This window comes from Onychomys torridus, chromosome 10 (assembly GCF_903995425.1).
Source record: "Onychomys torridus chromosome 10, mOncTor1.1, whole genome shotgun sequence".
Lineage (NCBI taxonomy): Eukaryota > Metazoa > Chordata > Mammalia > Rodentia > Cricetidae > Onychomys > Onychomys torridus.
In genome coordinates this window covers 32,239,962-32,256,900 of record NC_050452.1, presented here as the reverse complement: position 1 = coordinate 32,256,900, position 16,939 = coordinate 32,239,962, and the positions used below count along the sequence as shown (strand labels likewise).

At 44.8% G+C, this 16,939-nt stretch overlaps 1 protein-coding gene across 2 annotated transcripts in view; it reads right to left on the bottom strand.

The window, feature by feature from the left end:
* Stx18 (syntaxin 18) overlaps positions 1–9,580 on the bottom strand; it is a 101,782-nt gene extending 92,202 nt beyond the window's left edge. Inside the window, exons 1-2 of one of the 2 annotated variants that reach the window (XM_036200266.1) lie at positions 9,313–9,375; positions 526–625 (exon numbers count right to left, since the gene is read on the bottom strand). Coding sequence is in view for 1 of the 2 variants with exons in the window: in XM_036200265.1 (XP_036056158.1) it covers positions 9,313–9,480 (168 nt within the window). In the remaining variant the exon portion in view is untranslated. Of the gene's footprint in view, positions 1–525; positions 626–9,312 lie in introns of both variants that reach the window. The other variant, XM_036200265.1, reaches the window with a different exon arrangement.
* Between the last annotated feature and the right edge of the window lie 7,359 nt (positions 9,581–16,939).

Genomic DNA, 16,939 nt, shown 5'->3' with positions numbered 1-16,939 from the left:
AATTCTAAAACCATATTATTCACAACATAATCACCATTATACATTTAGTATCATAGTTCAAACCCTTAAAAAGTGAAACACTAAATGAGATAAACCACAAAGACCTTTGCAGAGCTCCTGCCTAGAGAAGATGCTCAAAAATAACCAGTTTTAGGAAATGTGGGCTCTCCTGACTGTATGTTACAGTGCTTTCAATAAATCAACAGCCTGGTACAGTCATCTTCCCAGAGATATAGGGGATAAGTTTCAGGACCCCTATCCATACAAAATCCACAGAAGCTTGAGTCCCTTCTATAAAACGGCACAGGATTTGCCATCTTATATACTTTCAATGCTTATAACAAACACAACTGACCACTAGGCAAATAGTTATTAGACTGCATTACTCAGAGGAGAGCGACAGGAAATACAAGTGCATGCTGAGTACATAATCAGTTTTTAAAAATTTCAACCTACAGTTGAATTAATGCACAGCTTCTATAGGAGAACCCTATAAAGTAAAAGGCCAACTGTATTCTGACTTACAAGTTGGCGCAAAGCTGGCTGGTATCTGTCCCGACAGACAAGGTTCTATTTGTAGTGTGCAGACAAATCTGTTCTTGATCCTCCAAGATGAAATCAGGTCCTAGACAGGAAGAATTTTACTAAAATTGTCACAACAGAAGGGATTATTTTAGGTCTATCTTAGTGAGTAACATAATGAACCATTGGTGATTGCAAGCTAAAAAATAAAAAATAAAAAATGAAGCAAGCACTCTCCATTCCAGACTGTTTTAGCATGGTAAGAACATCATCAACTCATTGTCCATAGAAGCATGCATGGGACGACCATAACTACTGAAATAGTGAGATAAACAGGAATCCTAAGTCTCAGTCCCCATCTGGACCCCCAGTGAGGTTGACTGGCCATAAAACCAGCCCAAGGTGTGATGGATTTGTAAGACAAGACTTAGCCTGTGCTGTTGGCTGGGTGTATGTACTAAGTATCTACCTTGGAGATACGCATTTACCAGATGCACTGTCACTGGGGATATCTACCACTTACTGTCTTAATTAAGCCCAAAGACCCTGCGCTTCTTGGATTTACTCTCTCCTGTGTGGCATTAAGGAGAGAGATGTGAGTGCCTGGCACCTTCTCTCAAATCTGAGGGAATGCTAAGGTGAACTAGCATTGTTTAATTTTCCTCCCAGCAAGCTTCAGTGCTCTCTTGCTCTCCCCCTCCCCTCCCTCCCTCCCTTTACCACACTAATTGGTTAGAAAATATGCCAGCAGCATACTAAACACGGGTGAGTGCCCTATATTTCTCTATCACCAAGAACAAAAGACTTGGCAACAGTAACTCAGAGAAGAGAAGACAATTCAACTCAGTCTGAGAGGGTGCTGACCATCACAGTGAAGAGGCTTGATGGCAGGGTCAGCTCCTGGCCACAGCAGTGGGAGCATAATGCTGCCTGCATACATCTTGTTGGATCAAGCAGCAGCAAGCTCAGGCCAGACCCGGGACAGAGGTGAACCCACGAGTCTGCCCTCCACTTCCTCCGACTAAGCTTCATCTCCTAAAGGTTGTACAATCTCTCCAAATAGTACCACCAACCGTGGACCACGTTTTCAGAGACATGGGCCTGTGGGAGGGGGAGCATTTTACATCCAAACCACAATAAATTCATAACCAACAAACTGGAAATGGAGGAAGACAAAAAAAAAAAATGTGACAACAATGAGAAGTTTCTGGGTGCAAAATGACCTCAACTTAACTCAGACTCAAACCTATAAGGAAGTGCTTCTGGCAGCACGCCCCCACCCCCCAACAACACTCACTACCGCCATAACAATGTGTGATGTCATGGCACCCTTGGTTCTAAACAGGCAGCACTGTGCATGCTGTCACACCATACGATGCCAGCTAGCACTCCCTTAAACACCATGTTTAACTGCAAGACTACTATGTTAGGAACCGCAGTGATCCTACCAAAGTGTTCTCTCCTACTGGATCAATGGTTTCAATACAGAAAACAAAGACTTCCAACACCATCCCTGCTCAGCCTGAAAGTATTAAATTAGTGTACCTTTGGATTATATCTTGTTAGAATATTTGATTTTCGTAAGTCCTGCTTGAATTATCAAATTGAGTTTCATTTTTAAAAATGTTCAATGAATTTTGGCTTCAAGTTAGCATACAATTTCCAACAATTTCTGAAATTGCCCAAAGCATACTTTTTTCTGCCATTTTTGTACTATACATTTATATAAGGCAGCAATGTCCACATTGCAGTTTTAAAATCAAAATATTGATCAACTCTGAGAAATGCTGAAAATGTCCAAGGTCCTCCAGTATCAAATACTTAGTATTGTAAGCCTGTTGGAAGGATGTCAACGTGATCACTTCATTAATAGACAGCAGGCTGAATTTGGCCTGCAGACCAAAGTCTGTACTCTCATCTATGAAATCTAGAACAGCCTCATGTCTAGGGACCCAATAAGTAACCCTTCTCACCCCAGTCTTGTCTCTGCTCCGCCGGCCCTGCTGTGCCTCACTGGCTCTTATCACACACTTCCCTGCACACTGGTACCCCTACCTAAGCTTGGTACAGTGGCTCTCAACCCTGATGGGCCAATTAAATTACTGCTTTCTCTCTGAAGTTTCGATTAATTCTCCCCCTGGAGACTTAGGAGCCCTTTATCTGTATTTTCAAAGTTCTTTGTGCCCATACAATGCCTGATACACATCAGATGTTCAATCAGGTAATGGAATAAACCAATTACTAAAAAACGAAACTTTAAAAGCTGTAGTCCTCCTAAGTCCTAGGTGAAATCCAGAAGGGCAACCCACAGGAAGAACTCACAACTAACATCCTAAGAGTCGCTGGCACTAAGCTCTACATACAGGGAACACCAGTTGTTAGAAACCACAAAGACACAACATTGTGAAGTTAAAAGGCCAGTTAGTGGGTTCCTAGGCCCTTTGGTTGGTTCCTGAGGGTCCTGAAGGAGAAGGTGAAGGCGGGAGAGAAGGCTGGCTAATGAATGTCTCTCTTCTGTGCCCCCTCCCATCCCAGCTTTCTTCAAAGCCACTCTTTACTTTATTGTAAAAAGGTTTCTTTCTGCCTTATATTTTTAAAATCAGTGTGATTCATCACACCCCTGCTCTATTCCTAGCTGTCACATAAGCTGCACAGTTTTCCTCTCTGCTCCTGGGGCTGGCCTCATCTCCTGCCTCCTCCTCTTCTCTCTGGCTCTGGGTACCTGCTGCCAGATGCTGCTTCTGAAATGTGTTCCCTAAATGAAATCCCTTCTCAACAAGGATTACAGCCAATTTCTGCATAAATCTCTTTCCAGCCCCTCCAGATAACAATCCAGGTGGTTCCAGCTCACTTACTAGGCTCTAACATTGGGGCCTCTGAAAGGGAAATCAAAGAGGACTTGGGGAGTTGATGCTGGAGAGTTACACTTGTCAGTCACCCCCAAACTGCACTGTGTCTGCTTCTCCTTAAGAGAAGGTCTGAACCTCATTAATAAAGCTAAAGCTACTATTTATAACAGATGCTGGGCTCAGTATAAATCTATATCTGAACTAGTCAAGAGACCTATTAGGACTGCACATTTTTAGAACTAGAAGGATACTTGAATAGCCCCCAAAGTGAAAGCAGAGAGATACAGTCAATTAGTACTTACTAATTCAGGAGCTATGCACTGTGAACCTATATTCCTGCACTGTTTTAGGACCTATGGATTCAGTAGAGATCAGTTTTCTTTTCACGGGAGCACACAGGCAAGTAGATAAACTAAGTAAACTATACACAATACGTTAGCAATGAAAACATTACAAGGAAGAGAAAAAGGATGCCACTTCAATATAAAGGGGTAGAGGAAGGCCTCATTTAGGAAACATCTGAGCCACCTGAAATCAACAGAGATCAATCTGTGTGTTTTGGGGGGGCAATGCTCCACATAGGGGAACAAGAGCTGCAGACCCTGTGGTAGGAAGGTGCCTGGTGTGTGACAGGGCAGCAGTGAGGACAGGACGGCAGCAGGAGGAGGATGCAGGGAGCATTAAGAAGTGAGGACAGGGAGACGACAAGGCCAAATCACCTGGTCTGAGGCCACTCTAAGAACTTTAGGGGGCCACAAAGATGGCTTGGCAGTTAAAAATACTTGCTGTTCTTTCAGAGGACTGCTGTGAGATGGTACTTCTGTTTGCTGTAAATATGTGTTGCTACCATTGGTGAATAAAGAAGCTGCTCTAGCCTGTGGCAAGACAGGGTATAGCCAGGCAGGAAATCCAAGCAGATACAGGGAGAAGAAAGGCGGAATCAGGGCAGATGCCAGCCTGCTGCCCAAGAAGCAACATGCCAGCAGACCAGTAATACCACGGCCACACAGCAATACATAGATTAATAGAAATGGGTTAATTTAAGATGAAAGAGCTAGCTAGCAAGAAGCCTGAACCATAGGCATAAACAGTTTGTAATTAATATTAATATTAAGCCCCTGACTGGTTATTCAGGTACCAGTGGGCAGGAAAGATTTATCCAGCTACAGAGGACTTGAGTTTGGTTCCCAGCACCCACACCACACCAGGCAACTCACAACCACCTGTAACTCCAGTCCTGGGGATCTGATGCCCACTTCTGGACTCTATAGGTGCGTGAACTTTGGATTTCAACCAAGATCTAAAGTGAATTACTTCTTAAGGATGGCTAGATGAACAATAAACCAACCAATAAAATTCAACTTTCTCAAAATCAAGATATAATAAAAAACAAAACTTCATTGTTTACACAATTTAGGGGTGGGGGGATAGAATTCTCAACAACTCAGACTCACTATAACCTTACTTGGAATCAAAACCTCTGTGATTTATCAGAAGTTCCCATGGTCATCTAGTCTAGGCTCTCAGTCTTGTTAATGTGGTAACTGGGCCTGAGAGGTTGCAGTGACTTCCTGGCAGACATAGTGTTAACTGAGTTTTCCTGGCTTTCTATTCCATGCTACTCAGGAGCCCCTGCTACTCTGGATATACTCTGTTGGGCTGCTCACCAGGCTCTGGGTACCTGTGTGGTAGTTAGTTCCTTTGGTCTCTGAAACTTCTAAAAGTTAACAAGGAAAATGGGCATCTCCAGGCCCAGCCCATTCCCAAAGTCATTCAAGACCACAAGCAGATGGGACACTTCATGCAGCCTTGAGGCAGGGGGAGGGGCTTGGACTTGCCTCAACTGGATGTGCCTCCCCATGGGAGGTCTTGCCTTCTTGTGGGGAGAAAGGGGGGTTGAAGGGGGAGGCTAGGGGACAGAAGGAGGGAAGCGGGGGATCTTTGATTGGTGTGTAAAATGAATGGAAAATTTTTCTTAATTAAAAAAAAAAAGATAACAAGCAGGTAAGGTACAAGCATCTATCCTAAGAGATAAGTAATGGATAGATACACAATGTGCTCAGTAATGTCAGGTGTGTCAGGCACCATGAGATATGTATTTGACCACCAACCCTTTGCCCCCACTCCTGAACACAGCACTCCCCTTTTAAGGTTCTGGTGAGGCTGTAATCATAACATCAAAGCCACCTACTGGCCACAGACTGGAACGGACGTATGGCCTAGTCAACTAAAGAACCTTATTCCTGAGACCACAACAAAGGTTTTGGGGTCCAAGCAGAAACAGGTCCATCCCTGGGGTTTTATGGATGGAAGCTACAGAAAGACATACCAAGCCATTAGTTAAGTGAACCAAAAGACATACTTTGTCCTGGGGGGTTCATGGGTTATTATTACTTGTAACTACAGAATTCAGACTCTCCCAGGCCCTTGCACACCATTGCCAATTTCATCAGCCAAGTGACCTTCTAAAGTGGCTGTCATTCTTAGAAAAAAGGTAACTGAGGTTAACTAACTTCCCATCTTCACACAGCCAGAAAGAGATTCAAATCCAAGCCCTTCTGCACCAAGTCCCACGCACCATGAACTCAAGAAGAAAAAAACTCTTTGACATAGAAAAGTCCAACAATTTTGTTTAAAATTGTGGGGGGGGGGGGGCAATTCTGTGATTAGGAGTGTTCTTGCAGACAATTCAAGTTCAGGTCCTAGTCCAAGTCAGTTGGCTTACAACCGCCTGTAACTCTAACTCTAACCCCAGGGGATCTGATGTCCTCTTCTGGCCTCCAAGGGCACCCCCACATACATGGCACATAGTCACACAGGCATACACACACATAAATAAAAATAAATCTTTTAAACATTTTAGGTGGCCATTTAAGATACAAAAACAGAAGGAAAAAATTAAACTAGCAAAGAGGGGTTGGCTTCTACCTCTGGCTCTAGCACATGGCCTCAGCTACAGACTTGGGGCCAGTCACTGCACCTGTCTGAGTGTTATCTTCTCACCTACAAAAAGGATTAGTCTGGACAAGATGAATTCCAGGCCCTTTAAAAGCCTGTTCTGAAAAGTCTAAGGTTCTGTTTAGGTATGCAATCAATTTTTAACCAGTTGCTGGGTAGGATATCAAGCAGATTTCAACGTAATGTTAGGCCCAGCAGTTGGTAATGGCTCTCAGGGCACAGAGTTGAGGGGCTCTGAGCTACAGGATCTACTGGGAAATGAGTGCTGGCTCTGTGGTCAGAGGCAGCACATGAGAATACATGCATAGGTTCCACATGTTTGCCATTGCTGGTAATTCCTTTTAAATCTATACGTGCTGCTGTCTTTCTACCACTGGGGCTGCCTGAACCTTTAAAGATTTGTCATCCCAGAGGCTCTTAAATGAAAATAGTCAAAAACGTATTTTCAGAACTTGAGGAGCAGTCCAACTCATTATAACAGGGTTCTCTCCCCACAGGGCTGCTAGCTGAACTGTGCTTTTTAACTCTGCTGTTTCCAAATCCCCTACTCCTGAGGACTGAAAATCTGGACAGCGCAGAGAACCACCAATTTCAGGAAGGACCCTCACACACCAAAACTGTGACATCCACACACTGTGTGAAAGCAACCTCCACACCCGCGTGGCCAGACTCAGGGTAGAGGACACCTTATTTTCCCTTCCTCTCTCTTCAACCCGAGACATGCTGCCTCAGTGTGATACATGGGATAATTGGAAACATGACAATGATACATATGATGGAGTCAATGGAGTTTTTGTTGTTTCAGTTTTGCTTGTTTGTTTGTTTTCGAGACAGGGTTTCTCTGTGTAGTCCCGGCTGTCCTGGATCTCGCTCTGTAGACCAGGCTGGCTTCAAACTCACAGAGATCCACCTGCCTCTGCCTCTGGAGTGCTGGGATTAAAGGCCTGTACCACCACTGCCTGGTGCCAATAGAGTTTTTAAGGGACCATTTTATAGGTAAATAAACTTTGCTTAATAGCACAGGCCTGGCTAACAGTTAACACAGTTAAGATAACTATGCGGTCTCCTGGGTCTTCTTCAGTGCTTCACCGTCCACATGACATTGGACTGTCTAGAGAGCAAAGTTCAAACTCTGCAAAGCGACCTCCCTCAGGCTGCCACACCACTCTTACTTTTTCATGAGTACCCCACATTCTTATGTTCATCAAACTAACTTATGTCAAGCTGGTGCTCCCTCATGCCTTTATGCATGTTAGCCTCTTGTAAAAACAAACAAACAAACAAACAAAAAACAAACAAAAAAAACATATTTTGTTTATTCACTGAAAACTCCGTATGATGTGTTTTGATCATATTTGTCCCTATTCCCCTCTAACTTCTTTCAAACCCACTCCCACCTCTTTACCTTCCCCAACTTCATGTCCCCCCCCCCCCCCCCCCCGCTTTAAAAATAACTCAAGTCCAACTGCCATATACTCCTGGGTGTGTGGCCATCCAGGAATGTGGGTGACCAACCAGCATTCTGGTGTCTTAGCATGAGATGCCATTCCTGGCCTTCTCAGCAATGAAATGGACTACTCTTGCTTTAGAATGTGTGTTTGAAATCACTGTCCCACAAAGCCTTTCCCCCAAGTGGAGCTAACCACTTTCTTCCTTGTGCACTACAGAACACCTGCAGGGTGTTCACCACAGGAGTTTTGTTTACATATCTCTCTCCTCCACAACTGCAATATTTTGCTACTCTAAAATAGAGCTGGTCAGAAGGTAAGTACTAAGTAGATGCTTATTGTAGGGGGGAGAGGTATTTATATGGTCCATCAGCCCTGTTGTGCCTGGACATTATTTGTAAACAGCCATTAACTCATACATATGTATATTACTTTAAAATTTTCTGAATGACTTCTGGGTGTGGGAGCTTGCCTATGCCATTAGTCTCAGCACTTGAGAGGCAGAGGAGGCCACTTTTCTGTGAGTTCAAGGCCGACCTGGTCTACATGGAAAGACCCTGTCTCAAAAAGGGAAGTGTCAAGCACTGGACTATGTGCCAAGCACATGTGGGCTTACTGGTAAACCAATGAAGCTTAAAGTTAAGGTCCCCCTGACTTGTAACTTTCAATGCTTTGGGCGTGTGTGTGTGTGTGTGTGTGTGTGTGTGTGTGTGTGTGTGTATTTCTTAAAAGGGCAGACAGACTGTATATGCCTCTGGTGCCACAAAAATATCTACCCTTAGCGTCTTAGATACAAAGGGATATAATGCAAAAATTATATCTCTTCTTTTTTCTGTTTAGTGGAGGAAACAGTCAACTATTTGTTCATTCATTCAAGGGGCATTTACTAAGCAATGTTGTTAGTCACACACGCAGAGATAATGTCAACACTGTTCCTGATCTTATGGAGAAGGTTCCTACTTTGGAGACAAACGAAAGCCAGTTGTGTTCAGGAAACAGAAAGCAGTTTACAGGACAGTGACACAAGGTGTTGGTAAAAGATTATCTTAAACCAGTCTCAGGAGGTACTGAGTCCTATCTATTACTGGAGGCGAGGATAATGGAGAATTCAGCTGAGCGTGGATTGTAAACCACGCAAGATTGTATACGCAAGAGGAGGCCCAAACATGTACATGAAAGAGGCAAAGGTAAAGCAGTGAACGTTGCGTCAGGAAGCGAAGGACTGTGGGAACTTCTCACTGGCACTCAAGTCAGCAGTGAGGTCGAACTCAACTGCCCCAACTTAGCCACCAACTTCCTGATTACATGGATAACCAAACACCTCTTCAATGTTCAGATATGCGTCCCTCTTCCCTAGAATAAACTTGTCGCCGCTCCTAGCCAGCTGTCGGCTCCGTGAGACCGACTCTTGTGTCTGTTAAAGACTCCCTCTGTTCACTCATGGCTCACAAGACTGGGTCGAGTTTGGGGTCCAGGGTCCCGGGTGTGGATCCGCCCCCATCTCCCCCTCGCCGCTTCCATAGCAACCAGCTTACCACTTCACGGGCCCGGCTGGAGAAGTCTCCTTTGGGCCGAGGGCTTCGGCGGAACAGCTCATCCCGGCTGCCATCGGCCCCGCCACCCACCGCCACTCCCAAAGCCTTGTTCCGTGTCTTCACCGTCTTGACACTTGCCCGGAAGAGGAGTGTGATGTCCACCGCCATAGCGACCCACACCGCGGCCAGAAGCCGGTCGGCACACGTCAGCAGTAGGCGACCCCGGCAAGAACCTGGTCGGTCGCTGAGGGACGTTCCGTTTTAGCACGCTTCCGCCTGGGAACTGTGGGCAGAGGAGAAAGGTTCCGCTCTCCGCCGTGTACCACAGAGAGTGGAGAAAGGTTCCGGCCTCCGTTGGGAGTGCGGTTTCTCCACTCCAGGCGGAGACAGTGAGGATATCAGCAGCCGTTTCTCCTCCCTGCAAACTTACAGCAAGCTCAGACGCTCGGAAACTTCCCGGGGCGCTGAGAACTGGGGTTCAAGGAACGACCATGGAGCCAGAAAGATCGCTCCCTTAGGTCTCTTTAGAAGGTGGCCGGTTTGGGTGACAGATGGGAGGAGTACCACCTTTGACCTTTGGCGTCAAGGGTTCCCCTTGAGAAGCAATGAGCAATGACCATCTGGGTGCAGGAGCTAGGACAGGGCAAGTGTACAAAAAAAAAAAAAGAGTTGGAGGCTAGAGACCTTTCTTCTCCAACCTTCAGCCACTTCGGTAAAGTGAAGCCAGCGCCTTCCGTTTGAATGCACAGAGAATTAAACAGAAGGCACATATAAAACGTTTATGTTGTTTGACTCTTATTAGTTCATGGCCATTAGACATTGCTGTTGTTGATAATATGGTTGTTCTAAGTCTTCTTACATATGATGGGGAAGAGGCTTGGAGCAGACATCCCAGGGCAGAGAGGAGGGGAGCTTACAGGAACTTATCAGAGACTGACAAAAGTGGAACAGACTGACCTTGATCGTGGGTTATGGTCATCCTCAATATGTACTTTTGAAAAGTGTTCTCTTGAATCATAGTTATGGTAGAGAAAGAAGGTAGGGGAGAGGAAGAGAGTTACTGAAGTGGACTAAAGTCAGCCAGTAAGAGTTTTCCGAAGGCTTGACTCATGGTTCATTTTATTTTTTATATACTTTTAACTAAAATAGTTATGCCACTTTCCCGCTTTCCCTTCTCTTTCCTCCCTCCAGCCCCCTTAAGTATTTTCCCTCCGACTCCTTCCTTATTCCCCATTCAGTCTCAGATTGATAGCCTCTTCTTCCTGGATTATTATTGTTACGTATATGCATAAGCATATGCATGGATATATAAGCCCAACCGGAACCTGCTCAGTCTGTTTTTTGGGGGGTGTGTGTGTGTGTGTGTGTGTGTGTGTGTGTGTGTGTGTGTTTATGGTTTCAGGGATAATCACTTTGTATTGGATAAAAGATTAGTGGCTCCATCTCTCTCTCTCTCTCTCTCTCTCTCTCTCTCTCTCTCTCTCTCTCTCTTTCTCTCTCTCTCTCCCTCTGCAGTAATTGTTGCTTGTAGTCCTGTAGTGTCTTGTCCAGGGTTGTGACCTCGTGGTTCATTTTTAATTCAGTATGGACTTTTCTGATTCCTTTTTTTTTTTGTTTGGTTTTGGTTTTGGTTTTCAAGACAGGGTTTCTCTGTGTAGTTTTGGTGCCTGTCCTGGATCTTGCTCTGTAGGCCAGACTGACCTAGAACTCACAGAGATCTGCCTGGCTCTGCCTCCCAGGTGCTGGGATTAAAGGCATGCACCACTGCTGCCCGGCCTACTTTTCTGATTTTTGTGTTCCTTAAAAAGAAAGCACAACTATGATGTGTGTTAAACTAGGGCTTTTTACAGTCAGCAAGATGAAAAGCTAGTCTCATACTAATCCTCGGATCATATTTGCCTTTACACTTGCATGTTCTAATCAGTTGTATGGTTGAGTTTTCCAGAGACACTGATCTTACAATAGGCTAAATGCAGAGCAGCTGTCTTTCATTAAGCCAGACTTAAAAGAGAATTGCAAAAATGCAAGTGCCAATTCTTCTTACCAAGTCCTTTATTGTTTTGAAAACTATTTCCTCTATGAATATGTTTATGTAAATATATTGTAGATGTAACCTGATTATTTTAGGTGAATAAATATTTCTAAGTTGTCCATTTTATTTCCAGTATAGGAACTACCAATAGATAAAAATTGATGCAAACAAAAATTGTTTAAGGCCGTGAGTGATTTTGTAGGAATATAAAAGTTTTCTGAGATCAAATATTTGAGAACCACAGTATTAAAGACATGTTTAGAAGAAATATATGTCAAGGAAATATTCATATAACACAAAAGAAGTAGAAGATTATTTAATATCCAGAGTTATAGCCACTTCATCATTCCTGAAGAAAAATGTCCATACAACTTGAGGAGGAGGAAGAGGAGGAGGGTGTGTGTGTGTGTGTGTGTGTGTGTGAGAGAGAGAGAGAGAGAGAGAGAGAGAGAGAGAGAGAGAGAGAGAGAGAGAGGGAATCTGTTCCAATGATTCTGCCTTTGCATCATGCATAAATGGCGCTTTGTTTTACGGAGACATTAATGAGTCTTTGGCTGTGCAGAGGTAAGCCTGGGGCAGAGTAAATGGAAAGAGAATTAAATTGCCTTGCATAACAACTTGGAGGAGTTGAATTAGGGAAAAGAAGAGAAAGCCAGAACCTTGGAGGGGTCCAGGAAATTAGAAAGTAGATAAGTGGGGAGGGATTTCTGTAGGAGGGACACTGAGTTCCCTAAAATACTGAAGTGTGTGGGTGGTGCCTTGTGCGAGCCATGTGCTGGGTGCAGTTGGGTGTGGGTAGCTGAGCCTCCAAATTTTCTGTTTGGATCTGTAAAAGCAGAAAAAGCTGTGGTGGAGATGGGACCCAAGTAAACTCCAGACAGGCTGTACAGCCTCAAGTGGTGGTGGATACATAAAACCCTTGGCAAGCTCCACAGAAGAGGCCACTTGCCCTGACCTTCTGACTTCTTGTACTCTACTTTGGATTTCTCCCACCCTGTAATGAGTTCAATGATGGGCGCTCAAGAACTATGTCCACATCTAGGTTTTTCTTGGACCCTAGATTCAGTGAACAGGATATCTAGTGGCCATTAGAACCCAAATTTTACTTGCAAACACGATCTGGAAATATAGCTAAGTTACAGTTACAGGTCTTGAGCAGAATATTCTGAATGACATCATAGGACCTAAAGTCAGTAAAGTGTCGATATAAAAGATGCTGACTTAGGACTATGAGGACACAGGCAGATAACAGACAGATACAGCTACATGCTAGAAATGTTGACAGTCACCAGGAGCTGAAGAAGCAAGGGACCATTCTTCCTTGAGAGCCTCAGAAGGATGTATGGGGTCTGCAAACACTTTCATCTCCTTCCAGGACTGTGGGGGAAAAAAGGTCTATTGTTTTAAATCACCGAATTTGTTGTCATCTGTTATTGAAACCCTGGGAAAGAAATGCATGCCGTAATTCCCTCCCCTTCCCACCCTCCCTTCATTTTCTGGTCTCTTCTGTGCCCTCCTCATTTAGTTTGGGGGCTCTCTTTGGTTCCTCTGTCCCTGTGTGGGCACTCATTCCCTGCAGACAAGCCATCCCCAGCTGCCTTGGGTCCGTGTCTTTCTTTCTTCTTTTTTTAAAATTTATTTACTTTTATTTTATGTGCATTGGTGTTTTGCCTGCAGGTCAGATCTTTGAGTTACAGACAGTTGTTAGCTGCCATGTGGGTGCTGGGATTTGAACTCTGGTCCTTTGGGAGAGCAGTCAGTGCCATTAACCACTGAGCCATCTTTCCAGCCCCTGTGTCTTTCTTGACTTTAAATCCTACAGCTACCTGCCTTTGTATTCTCTTCTTCCCCTGTCTCTTTGATCTCCCTACAATCTTCCATTCTCAGAGAACTGCAGCTGACCAAGACCCCTATTCTCAAAGGAAGGCTAGAAAGAGTATGAGCCTCATCTAGTAAGAAAGGATGCAGTTAATAGGGCATCCAATGGCCAACAGCACATGATCCAAGCATCACTTGCAACATGTGTCTCAGCTCTTGCTGCCAGCTTCTCCTTTAAGGAATTTCTTGAATGTAAGAGGATTTGTTTACAAGTTCTGCAGCAGCCTATAGTATCTGAAATGGGGCTTGTCAATCTGGAAAGATGTTCCACTTTGAAAGAAGAGATGCTTGCCACATACTCACAACCACTCCAGAGGGCAGTGAATGACAAGCTTCCTTGGAATTGGAGGTGAGGAGGTGAGCCAATCAATCCCAGAGCAGCACCACTGGTCAAGCAGCCGCTCCACAACAAGGGGCTCATCACAGGGACAAAATGGGTCCTAGGTGTTGAGGGCTCTTTGCATGCTGTGGACATGTATTGCTGTGATTGGTGTAGTAAAAAGTGAAATTACCAATAGCTAGCAGGAGAGATAGGTGGAACTTGTGGGCAGAAAGAAAACACTGGGAGAAACAAACACTGGTTGAGAGCCAGACACAAAGGAAGCAGGATGGGAAGTACGGAGAGAGTAAAGGTAACCAAGCCACGAAATAGAAGAACATAGACTAATAGATACGGGTTAATTTAAGTTATAAGAACCAGTTAGGAACAAGCCTAAGCTAAGGCTGAGCTTTCATAATTAATTAGTCTCCAGGTCATTATTTGCAGACTGGTGGTCCAAAGACAGTCTGGCAAGCAAGCTTGCTACACCCGGACTCTTGCCCATACTCCATTTGTCATGCCAGGGCCATGTGGGTAGGTTTTAAGATAAAGTTACGAAGAACAAGTGTGAGAGCCAATCGGTGGTGGTACACACCTTTAATCCCAGCACTTGGGAGGCAGAGGCAGACAGATCTCTGTGAGTTCAAGGCCAGCCTGGTCTACAGGGCGAGTTCCAGGACAGGCTCCAAAGCTACACAGAGAAACCCTGTCTCGAAAGAAACAATGAACAAACAAAAGGAATAAATGTGGTGGGGCATTACCTGGGATCTGAATTCTGCCAGTCATAACTCAGGTAATCGCCATGGGGATACTGGCTCATCCTGAAAGTTATTCCAACTAACCCTGTCCTCTATTATTTTCACATAGGAAGACAAGCTATGTTTGTAGTGACACAGTCCAACTAACTGGTTCTTGGCATGGTATTCTTGCCACCAGCCTTGACCTTGGGAAACCCCCCTTCCCTTTCCAGGAGATCCCTCTTGTCTCCTGCTACAAATAAGTTGTCAGGAGTGCGGGGCCCAGCAAGGATAAGATGCCATGGAACACACAAAACGTGGCACAGCTTGGAATTTAGCCCTGAAGATGTTTATCTGTCAGAAGTCATCTCAGAAATTGCAACTGACACGTCTTCACATTGGCTCTGAAGAGTTGGTCCTCGGGCTCCATAAATGTTAATGCTGATAGTCACAACGTGAAGGGGAGTGACTAGCTAGTGTTGGAGGGCTGCTGAGCACCCAGTGTCTGATGGAGTCCACTTCCAGGCACCGTGCACATGTGAGCCCTGGTGAACGAAAGGCTTCAGGAGAGCCCAAGGGAAGCACTGTTGTAGCTAGCATCCTCTGTTGAGCCTGTGGTCCCCAGACACTGAGGCTTGGCTGGCCAGCAGACACAGGATCACGTATTTGCCTTTCTTCTATCTGCACAGCAGAAGCTCAAGGATTTTAATAGCTAACCAACTTTTCTGAGCCATCTAAACAACTTTAGAAATTCAGGAAACAATTTCCAGAGGATGACTAACTAGGAGGAGAAACCCACACAAGGCACCAGGGACAGAAGGACTTGGGTTTGAATCCCAACTAAATCACTAGCTGTTTGGGCAACTATTTCCCCAAGCGCCCTGTAAAAAGGCAGGAACACTGCCTACCACTGTGACTTCTTGGAGCAAGGACTACCCCTAAACGTTCTTCTCTCTTTCTAGAAGTTGCCATCTGGTTGTGGGGCAACACCCACGGATTCTCATTTTCAAATCTGTGGAATCTAGTTGGATCACTGCTTCTAAGCAACTCAGCTTAGAACTTTTCACTTTGGCCTTGAGAAAAGTGCCTTGTGCAGACTTCTTCTAAAGACCCATAATGTAAAGGCTTAGCCTCCCCAGTTTGACACTGTTGGGGGTAATGGAAAGGGCTCTAGTGGGAGGTGTGCAGGTTATTGGGGTTGTGCCTTAAAAGAGAATGACAATCTCTTCCTCTTTCTAAGATGATTGTATCAGATGTTTATTATAGTAACAGAAAGCCAACTAAGACACTTGTTGACCAGCAGCCTTCATTCCATACATAAACTCAATGTTATGCAACACACATGTTCAGATAGTTGGAAAGTGGGGCTCAGGACATCTTTTGGAAGTGCCCTTATTCTGCTGCAACAGAAATGGGGGAATGGTCGTCAGCTAGTAGAAGCCGCTTGTGTCTTCCTGAGTGAGCATAAATCCATCTGTTCTTTTTTTTTTTTTCTTTCTTGAACAGAATTTGTGGGCCTGCTCTCTGTCTTGTTATTGGAATACCAGAACTCATTGCTGCCTGCCACTTACAGACGTCAGTGAACAGAGATGGAATTAAATCTTTAAAAAAAGGTCCTTTATTCAGAGCAGATGGCAGATTACCACCTTAAAAATGTTTCCCTTTTCATCTCCTGCTACAAGGTTATTAGGGGGAATCAAGGAAAGACAAAAGCATTAGTCTCCCTAGAGCTCAGGCTCACCCTACTATGTGGTAGTCAGCCATGCTGACATGCTCGATGTCCATGTCTCATGACCATCCCTTGCACCAGTCCCTCAGTGAGCATCTGGGCTCAGGCGCTGCTGGAAACACTAAGTCTATTAGCTTCTGCTGGGGTTAGCCTTGTGCTCCTTTAGGGGTCTCTTGGCTGGGAGGGAGGGGGTTAACACAGGACAAACTAACTTGCAGAGTGTGTGCATGCTGAGCTATTGAAACATGCCTGTGCTGTCTCCTCTGTTCCATGTGCAGTCCGCTGTCTTTATAATACAATTTGAAAGCATCCCTATCTGCCCTGCCCATCCCCCATGTGTATAACACTCTAGTTTCTACAAGAATGAGGAAACAAATACCTCTGTCCTCAAACAAATACCTCTATCCTCAGAGACTTAATCGAGAAACTTGAAGATGCCTAAAGTACAAGGTAAGATTCATTCTGAAGTTTCTGGTCCTTTCTACCTCTCTTTGGGTCCAGATCCTTCTTGGCTTGCTCCATGTCAGAGGACATAACTCCCCACCAAACATAATCAAGTCACTGAAACTCAAGACCCCCTCTTCTTGCCCCCACAGGCTTGGAAGTTGGTGTGACCTCTTCCTAGCTCTTGCTTTCTCCACCCCAGGAGTTTCATAAATCACCTCATAAAAACGTATTTACTGGTTCCCCTGACATAACAGCAGGATAAACTGCTCAAGACACCCTTCAAGAGTCCCCCCCCCCTCCAAAAACTGGCACAGTGTGCTGCTGGTGTGGCAGAGGGGTTTCCAGCTTGAGTTTCTGTCCTCTGCCTTTTGACAGTGTTTTCTGTAATTAAGACAACCGAATCCTCTCGTTTTTTATCGAGTTGGATGGCGAATCATAGAATAAATGCTTTCCCTTGCACTTTAGAAGGATTTAATAGGAAAATA